This window comes from Alosa sapidissima, chromosome 11 (assembly GCF_018492685.1).
Source record: "Alosa sapidissima isolate fAloSap1 chromosome 11, fAloSap1.pri, whole genome shotgun sequence".
In the NCBI taxonomy this organism is placed as follows: Eukaryota; Metazoa; Chordata; class Actinopteri; order Clupeiformes; family Clupeidae; genus Alosa; species Alosa sapidissima.
The window spans coordinates 33,114,962-33,125,016 of NC_055967.1; the positions used below are offsets into that span (position 1 = coordinate 33,114,962).

At 44.0% G+C, this 10,055-nt stretch overlaps 1 protein-coding gene across 1 annotated transcript in view; it reads right to left on the reverse strand.

Moving 5' to 3' along the window:
- si:ch211-236l14.4 (SITS-binding protein) overlaps window positions 1-9,480 on the reverse strand; it is a 27,954-nt gene extending 18,474 nt beyond the window's left edge. The window contains exons 1-3 of the mRNA XM_042111230.1: window positions 9,430-9,480; window positions 7,813-8,446; window positions 6,049-6,220 (exon numbers count right to left, since the gene is read on the reverse strand). Coding sequence (XP_041967164.1) covers window positions 6,049-6,220; window positions 7,813-8,286 — 646 coding nt within the window. The 5' untranslated portion in view covers window positions 8,287-8,446; window positions 9,430-9,480. The remainder of the gene's footprint in view (window positions 1-6,048; window positions 6,221-7,812; window positions 8,447-9,429) is intronic.
- Window positions 9,481-10,055: the final 575 nt, after the last annotated feature.

Here is a 10,055-nt window from a genome sequence, read left to right on the forward strand (position 1 = left end):
TTGAAACTTATTTATGAGCAAAAAAGACTATTATTTTATCTACACCAAACAATTTGTATTTGTGCCTTTTCTTGTCAGAATTCAAAATAGAATGGCGTGAATTTTACTTCAAATTACATGAACAACATGCTTTTTTCTAAGAATCTGAAAAGCTCAGTATATGTTGCAGAGTGAGAAAGCTGTCTGGCACGGATTGCTTAGTGAGCATGTGAGAGTATTGGATAATGTCAAAGGAATACAGGTTACACGACCACTGACTTTCCCAAGGTATTAAGTCACTATCCCACGGTTGATTGCAAACTACTATCTGTGCAAAGGGCAGTGGGAACGGTCAGTTTATCCACCGTGTGTGTCCTCCTCTGCCACTCAGGTTAAGATATAATCCTGCAACACCAGACAACCACGAATTCATATTTACTCAACCTCTGAAATATATTTCTTATTTATTTACATGCACTTCAGCAGTATAGCCTGTTATGTGTGAGCACACTTGAGGAGGATTACAATTATTTTGGCGTATTTTGTACAATGATTACATATCTATCTATCTATCTATCTACTGTATCTATCTATCTATCTATCTATCTATCTATCTATCTATCAACACATAGAGAAGCAAAGAAAAAAACAACTACTAGAACTACATCTTCAAAGAAAAGTCTAGGCAACATCTGAGGCTTTGAAATGTTCCCTAAAGTTGCCCCAGGTGTACATTACTGTGAGATGGGGCAGCCAGGGGGAAGAGTATGGAAGAGACACGAGTGGAAAAAGAAATGCCTCAGAATGCATGCGTGACATGGTGCGCAGACTGGCGTACGGTGCTATTTTTGGGTATCGAAATAGTGGAGAGTCGGAGTGAGAGATAGAGAGAGAGAGTGTGAGAGAGAGAGAGAGAGAGAGAGTTGTACCTCCAGAGGGCCCCCTTGCGAGGTGCATGGAGCACACAAGAATTCTACGGAGGAGGGAATCAATAACTGTCATTTGGTGAAATTTAAGAGAGTTTTAGGGCTTGAGTTATGGCCATGTTGGGTTCCCCTGGAGTTTAAGGGGTTGAGGATTTGGCAGGGGAGGGGGGGGGGGGGGGGTGCTGAAGTAAGAAGAGGTGGTTAAGGTGATGGTGGGTGGTAGCAGAATTGGTCTGCCTCTTATTTTAGAACAATTCCCCCTCAGGAAATTCTGCCAGCTTTCCTGAAATATTTTCCACAAGCTCTATAAAAAATATGAATACCTAATGGTATCTCCTGATCTCTCTCTTGCCCTGAAAACGAGGTGAGTTATAAAATAGGCTGAGGGTTAGAGGGGTTGAATTTAAAGCTAAAAGAATGTGATCATTTGGTCTACAAACGAACGTCTACTTCTACAATTTGACATGTACTCTCTCAAGAGTCGCTGAAGCAAACATCAAAGTCATGGAGGACACAGCACACCCTCTCCCAGTGGCTCTTCGGGTTTTTTGAAGAGCTCTTTTGTTCCAAGAGGTCAGAGGTCACACGGACGACACTCAGGACGCTGTGAGGGTTTCACCGGCATCAGGGGCTCTCTAGTGTCGGTCAGGAAAGGGAGTTGGAGTGGGGGTGGGGGGGGGGGGGGGGGGCCACAGCGTCTCCCTGTGTCTGCTTTGACTCCCCTCAGTCTCTAACTTTAAATATGTGAGTGTGAACAGAAAAAAGAGAGAAGTTGGTCATAGAAATTGAGAAAAAAATGCAACTGATGAAGTAATCAAGTTTAAGAAGCCAGCTTTTCAAATCATTCTGGCAGTGTGCGCCCAAAGAAGACAATTCTGCATCTCTGAAAATCTCAATGACCTTGGGTGTTTAATTGACTTATTTCTTGAGGTAACTAATAAAATAGACACAAAGCACAGGCCACCATATGATCCAAGTTGTCCCCACAACAGGGGTCCGAATGGAAGCCAGGGAAGCGTTTCCTGTTGGAATTCAGAAACAGCCCCTCCCTAACTCAGAGGTCTTTTCAGTGCACTGACCACATCGTCCACTCCAGCCAAAGAATCTCGGTGTGAGAAAAGGTAGAACAAAGGCTGCAGTCTGTCTCTACTGTCATTCAGAATTAATCTCAAACTCTAATCCTCTTCTCATTCTTTACCAAGACGCTGAAGAGAAAAAAAACAAATGTCTGAGACTGAAATCCGGGCAAAAGCTTTAACTGCTTCCAGGCTGTGTCTTAGACAGGTGATTTCTTTAGCATGCCAATCACTGCATCCTCTGCAAGAGTTTGAGGGCTTGAGAGCTTGCAGTAAAACTTACAAAGGCTGGTGTTTTTCCGAAGGCTTTATTTGTGCTGTTGAGCAAGGGGAACTTTGGAGAGGGCCAAAAAATCCATCTTATTTAAGGAAGACTTATTGTGTGCTTTGTATGGCTAAAATTAGATCACCAATGGAAAATACAGGGTGATTATACTTAGCTGAAAGCAACATTTATCTCTCCAAAAATGAGATTGCACTTTTTTTATTACAAACACACTTAAATGAGAATGTTGTTCTTTTATTTGACTCCTAATTCAATATGCGAGAGAGAAAAAGAGAAAGAGCATTCAGCATTCAAAGTGCACTTATTTCATTTCTGAATCAATGGCAACTGATTAGCCTATACGTACATAATTGTAGCTTCGTAGTTCACTAGCATTTAAGATTTGTGCAATACTGTATATTTGTGTAAATGTAATTGAGAAGATGAAGCAGAATTCATGCTGAACTCAACGTCTTCTTATGTTGTCAAAGCCTGAAATGCCTGGCAATAGATCTCGTTAATGTGGAGCCAGGATACCATAAATTATACTATTATTATACTATTATATGGGGCATCAGAAGTAGGACCTCTGAAACAATATCAGATAAATGGACAGATGAATATTACAGTAGTTAGGCTAACAGCAGTCAAGCACATAAACACAAGAGTTTGCATCTTCGGTCAATGATTTAAATTATGACAGTTGTTTGGATCAGTACAACAGTAAATGCCTTTATTTTGGTGTTCACATTTAGGCCAACTGAGTTGTCGCCTTTCAAATGCGAGACCACTTGTTGAGTGATGGCAGTAAGAGATGATTTGATACATTCCTAATTAAAAAGACCCCTAGTGTGCTAGAGAGAAATGAAAAATATCTAAAAAAAATGAAGGCTATTGGAAATAGATAACTAAATGTTGTTCTGTGTGTGTGGAACTTGACCGCATGGCAGCAGGGCAGTGGCCGTTTGGCATAAAAATAGGAACAAGCCTCGGAGGATTCACAGCGGCTGAATGATGGCCGCTCATTCTCAATCCTGCTCCTCAGCGATATCCAATCTGTACTCGCCACTTACAGTTCTTCCGCAGAGTCAGAGACAGGTGGGGGGGGGGGTTGGGGGCTCACACACACGGCCATCAACCCCCCCCCACAACCCACAAGCCAACCAGCCAACCCTTATCCTCATCATCATCACAGCTGGTGACGAATGTCACACTCTCACACTCGAGAGACGGAAAGGACAGCAGCGTCCTGTCCAGATAGGTGCACCACGTGCCTCAGCGTCACAAGATTGAGATCTAGATAGCAGAGCGACGGGGATCTAGATAGCAGAGCGACGGGGATCTAGATAGCAGAGCGACGGGGATCTAGATAGCAGAGTGACGGGGTCGAGATTGAGATCTAGATAGCAGAGTGACGGGGATCTAGATAGCAGAGCGATGGGGATCTAGATAGCAGAGTGACGGGGATCGAGATTGAGATCTAGATAGCAGAGCGATGGGGATCGAGATAGCGGAGCGACGGGGTCGAGATTGAGATCTAGATAGCAGAGTGACGGGGATCGAGATTGAGATCTAGATAGCAGAGCGATGGGGATCGAGATTGAGATCTAGATAGCAGAGCGATGGGGATCGAGATAGCAGAGCGACGGGGATCTAGATAGCAGAGCGACGGGGATCTAGATAGCAGAGCGACGGGGATCTAGATAGCAGAGCGACGGGGATCTAGATTGAGATCTAGATAGCAGAGCGACGGGGATCTAGATTGAGATCTAGATAGCAGAGCGACGGGGATCGAGATTGAGATCTAGATAGCAGAGCGACGGGGATCTAGATAGCAGAGCGACGGGGATCTAGATAGCAGAGCGACGGGGATCTAGATAGCAGAGCGACGGGGATCTAGATAGCAGAGCGACGGGGATCTAGATTGAGATCTAGATAGCAGAGCGACGGGGATCTAGATAGCAGAGCGACGGGGGGCCACAGTCGAGGGCGAAACATGTTGGAAGCAGATAAGCAAAATTTAATTTGGGTTGTATAAGGCAGGAAAGCAGCTGAAGTGACGTAAAGCCACTAATCTGCTTAAGGACAACAAATCTAAGCGCCTTTTTATTCCCCAGCATGAATGTACCTTATTCTATATCCATTCCTAATGCTGGAACACGTTCGGTGATCTCACGCAAACATGACACGACTAAGCCTCCTTACATCACACGAAGGAACACAAACAACTGCTGACCACCTCAAGCTCAAGCCGACCGCACTGCCTTCGCTATCTCTCCAACATGTCAGATCTGACAGATATGTATTTTGTCTGTGTGTGTGGTTACCTGGCAACAAGGGACAGTTGGCCTTCGGTGAGAGCTTAGCGTTCTTTCATTCAAAACTGTGACAATCAGAGGATGGTGTGTGTCATTGAGGGTGGAACTGCCTGTGAGCTGGGTGAGCTCCCACCTAATTAAGACTGGCCTTTGTGGAAGGTGGCAAAAGGATTAAAGTCATGCGACTTTCTCTCTCTCTCTCTCTCTCTCCTCTCTCTCTCTCTCTCTCTCTCTCTCTTGATCTCGATTCAGCGTGCACTTGCATTACATAAGCGAGTAAAGAGGACCGTGCAAACAATCGTCTAGGAAGTCATGAAAGGCTTTTGTTTGGGTCACATGATGATAATTATGTCCTTTGGTTAATGCAGTGCCCCGTTTGTCCATTTAATTCTGCACAGCTGTCTGGGACACAGATTACCACTTTCACCTTTTAGCTGAGAATTAAAATGCTCATTTTAATACATTTTATACAGCCTAGACACACACACACACACACACACACACACACATGCTCACAGATGCTCAGTTCTTCAGCAACCCTGGATGTCGAGTGTGTGTGTGTGTGTGTGTGTGTGTGACTGTATAAGGCAGTAAGTTTGTGTGTGACCATACTGTATAAACGTGTCCTCATAAACAGCCCTCCTAGGCCACCACCGATGGAGGGGCTCTGTCCAGCTTTGGCCTTCAGCTGCCCCAGTCACACATGCCTCCCATAGCAGGGCTGCAGGCCTAGAGTCCCAAGGGTCATTACAATGCCCTCTCAATGAATCCCATTAACCATTTACCCACATCCACATGGAATCTCTGCCCCCTGCTGCAGCCCCTATTACAATCACCCAGACGACACCAAAAATAGCTTTGCAGGTTATTAAAATCACCATGGCTCTGCCTTGTTTATGTTTTTTTTAGCAACACGAGGCAATCATGGTGGAATCCAAACGAGTTAATTTAAGAGGGTAGGTAGTGTCCTGGGCCTTTGTTGTTTAATCCCCACACTAATAGGCAGTAGGCTACCCGTAGGATTCTGTTACTCTATATTTGAGTGTGTAGTGAGCTTTCTTTTGTGGTTGTCGAAACAGTTGGAGACTGGACACACACATACACACACACACACACATGCACACACACACACATGGGAGGCATCCCCTGTCTTTGGGGGGTGGGAGGTGTAGAGTGAGAAGCCCCTCTAATGCCTTTCGAAGAAGACTGCACTGAGTGGTGTGTGTGTGTGTGTGTGAGTGTGTGTGTGTGTGTGTGTGTGTGTGTGTGTGCTGCACTGAGTGGTATGTGTGTGTGTGTGTGTGTGTGTGTGTGTGTGTGTGTGTGTGTGTGTGCTGCACTGAGTGGTATGTGTGTGTGTGTGTGTGTGTGTGTGTGTGTGTGTGTGTGTGTGTGTGTGGGAGTGCGTAATGGCCAGGCCCTGGAGTGATGCCGCTGCTGCGGCATGTGATGACCAATCCTGTTGAGGGTAACTCGTGCTTTACCTGAGGAGCCCAGGAAGTAGCGCTCGAGGACCGAGCCGTAGCCCGAGGGGTTGTCCCGCAGGTCGCTCATGACGAAGGCCTGCATGGAGACGTTGGCCTCGTTGATGGGCCAGCTCGGCGAGCTGACGCTCGCGCCCCCATACCATGACACGTTAGTCATGGAGAAACAGTCCTGGGCCAAACAGGGAGCAGGAGAGAGGGAGAGAAGGGGATGAGTAAAAGAGACAAACAAACAAACAAACACACAAACAAACACAAACAAAGATGACCGCTTTGTAAATTTGGTTTGACACAAATTAAAAAGCCCCCATCATTTGTGTGCTATTTTGCACAGGCGTATATGAAGAGTCCATACAAGAGTTGGTCACAAGTTACAAAGCAGTTACAATGTACATCTGTCTAAAAGATGATATTCATATAATACAAATTCATATTAATGAAAGTGGTGTACATAGTGGTAAGGTAAACTGGTGTACATTAATGCATGAGTGCACTTAAAGAGTGACAAAAGCATTTTAAGAGAGCTTTGGGTTTTTCAATGGATGCATTTTCTCCAATATTACGCTCATGAAATCCCCCAATTGATCAAATCCGCCTGTGATTAATTCTATTTTCTACAGTAATTTAGTGTGATTGCTGCATTATCATTATCTACAACTTGTATGGGAATTTCTGGATATTTTTGGATATCCTCTCAAGCAACAAGTGTGTGGGTTTCTGAAATGATGCTGTCTAACTGTACATAATTCTGAATTTCAGAGTGCATGCAGTAGTCTGGGGAGTGTCCACACGCGCTGTCTGCAATTACAGACAATCAAGTATGAGGACTCTAGGGTGTCACTGCTGCTGTAAAACAGCCAGACCGCTGTTTATTTCCATAATAAATATATCACAGCACTTTACTCTGTCCAAGGGGCTTCTCACTTGACATGTAGGGGAGGCAGGTGCAAGTTGTCTAGAGAACACTAACAGGATTTAGGAATTTTGTGGAGCACTTCATCCAAAACTGTAAGATTTAAGGGGGGGGGGGGGGGGGGGGGATTTGAAGAAACACATGACATGGAATCATTTCGGGAATGTACAAAAGGGGGAGATTAAATGTTCAAAACATCCGGATTGCCTCTGAGGAAGGCAGAGCTGTGAATAACCTGAGGTAACATGAAAAAAAACACAGCATACAAAATGTCACTTCTACCACACAAGAAGTGCTATGATTTATTTAAGATTTATTCTGTTGAGAATAAATGTAATAAAATTCATAGGCTACTTGTTACTTGCCAAACTAACTTTTTGTAGTATTACGGGCATTTGGGTATATATGTTAACTAAGTGAAGAAAGTTAATTTAGTAAAATGTAGGTAACTTCAGGTAAAATTCAAAGATTAGGCCTACTATGAACATTCCATTGGACAGAGCCATATGACATTCATTTTTTAATATGCATTACACTCTTAAAACGAATGTGTTGAAAACAACAAATACTGTGTTGTCCCTATCTGGACACAGAAATAAAAAAAAAAGTTGTGTTGTTTTCAAAGCAAGTTGTGTTATTTTCAACAAATGTTTTGTAACAAATAACAAAAGCAATGTGTCGGAAACAACACAAACTGTGATGTCCCTATCTCATTTTTTATGATTAGACTCATTCAACATTCATCATGAATCCAAAACCAACTCTTTTAAACACACAAAAACAGAGAGAGAGACACACACACACACACACTTTCTCCTTGACATCTTTGTAGTAAAACGCCGGTGTCCTACCTTCAGATGTACGTGACAGTGAACTGGGGTCCATGTCATGCTGTAACACTCCGTTTGGTGGACCATGTCAGGTATATCCAGTGATATCTTCACGTCCGCAACCGAGTCCCAGGTGTAACAGAACTCGGTTTTATTGAGCCAACACAGGTTCCGAACAAATGACACCTCTGTGTCGGGGTTCCCTACGTTGCCAACATCAATTTCCACAAACGTCTTGTCCTCCGTCAGAGTCTGGATCACAAGGGTTTGACTCCGTCTCTCCCATATCAGTCCGCTAAAACTCCCCTTCAGGATCCAATTCTTGTTAGGCTGATCCACAACTTGCCAATATATGATCCCAATGGTCATGACAAAAAATACTGCTACTCCAAGGCAGGCAATTGCTCCCTTCCAAGTCTCGTTCATTTCTTTCAAGCCCGTGTCCCATGTTACCTCTGGGATAGGGCTTGGGTTCCTATTTCGAGTGTGTGGCATATTGACTTGAGATTAATGTGAAGTCTAGTCAAAAAGGGTCAAACAGCTTCTCCAGACACCAAAATCGAAATGCGCCATGATGTCATTGCATGTCAGGTTGACCAAAACGTTTATTTACGTCCAAAAAGAGTTTCTATTGCCCTTACCCTATGTCGAATACCTGTCATGAGTGTACAGGAAAAAAGAACTTTCAAAATCCCCAATGTTTTATATTTGCAGAAAGCAGATGACTCACCACATGCTACAACACAAACGCTTAATGCAGTGATAGCAGGAATCTCTGAGGAGTGCGCTGAGGCTCTCTCACCCGGGTTTGGCAGCTCTGCCTACGAATAGCTCCTTAGCCACTTATTTGCTTGCCCTGCACTTTTGGCCGGGGTCTGACGTAACTCCAAACTGCATCTTCAGAAAGGTGCAGGGGAAAGAAATGAAGAGACCAACAGCTTGGCGGTTTCCTGCCCACCGGTTGGGGCAATAGGGGGACATGAGGAGTTATCCATAGTTGGAGCAACGAGATGAGCGCACACAAACTCACTGTCCTCTGTTGCGTCTTCAGACGACATACACGCTTGAAGAAAGGGGCTGTCGCCACCACGGAAAGATAGCGGAATAAGGACATTGTGAGTTTAGTCGCGTAATATTAAATACATAAGATTTGAGCAAGCAACGTGATCTCACGAGATGGCGTAAAATTGCACGCCACTTTTAAAGCAATTAGACCAGGAAGGAATTACAGTTGCACGTTTGAGGAGCAACTGATGTAGGCTATCACCTGTGCACAGTATAGCCTACCAAAGTGCAAATGTGCTAAGACTGTGAAATGATTCCTTGTCAGGATCAAGTCATGATCAATATAGGCTACAAGCAAATGTGTTTATTTGCGCTCACTAAATAGACTACACCAAATAGCCTAGAAGGATGTCATATTTTTATATGAACTATTCCCATTGACAAGCCTATTCTTAATGATGTGGAAATAGGCAACCTCAAAAGACCTTTTGGAGGATTTTTCTTTAATCATAAGGCAGTAGCCTATCCTAATTGCCTCAACATAAAATACAATAATAGGGTATACCATGACGATTATGGTCATATTCAAGTTGTTAGGTTTGCATTGCTTTGTTATAAATAGCTCTACGTTACCTCTTTCCTGTCTGCCGCATCGTTCTGCATAAATTGTTTTCTGTGTCATAAATTCACAGGGGAGTTGAGTGTCTGTAAAAGAAGGGTTGGAGTATGAGGAAGCCGTTTGTGGCGGTTGGAAGATAAATGGCTCGTGAAGGGATGACCGGGAGTGGCATCTATTCACTCTGTCAACAGTTCAGTCTGCATGCGGCCCGAACAATAGATCGCGGAGAACGCCGTTCCCATTTGGCTTGATACACACTACACAGCTGCTGTGGTTTGGATCAATGCACCGTCACTCATCGCACTTCCACTGTTAGGTGATAGTTAAACGACTATTTATTTAATCCAGTTTTATACCTTAGGCTATAGTTATGTTGTCATACAACCTTGACATAAATCTTCATGGCTACAAATGAACCACATTTAATGCACTCATACGATGGCACCTGCCAAGCATAGAGTTTCATTCAGTTTTGATAAAGAAAAGGTCTACTTCTATGGAAAGATCCCTCATGACTGTGAGTTCTAAGGATATTCAAATGGTCTAATAGCCTATAGGCTAAGGTGATGCTCTAGCCCAGTGGTTTTCAAAGTGGGGGCTGGGACCCCCTGGAGGACCCCAGGGGGGCCTCATCAAGTTG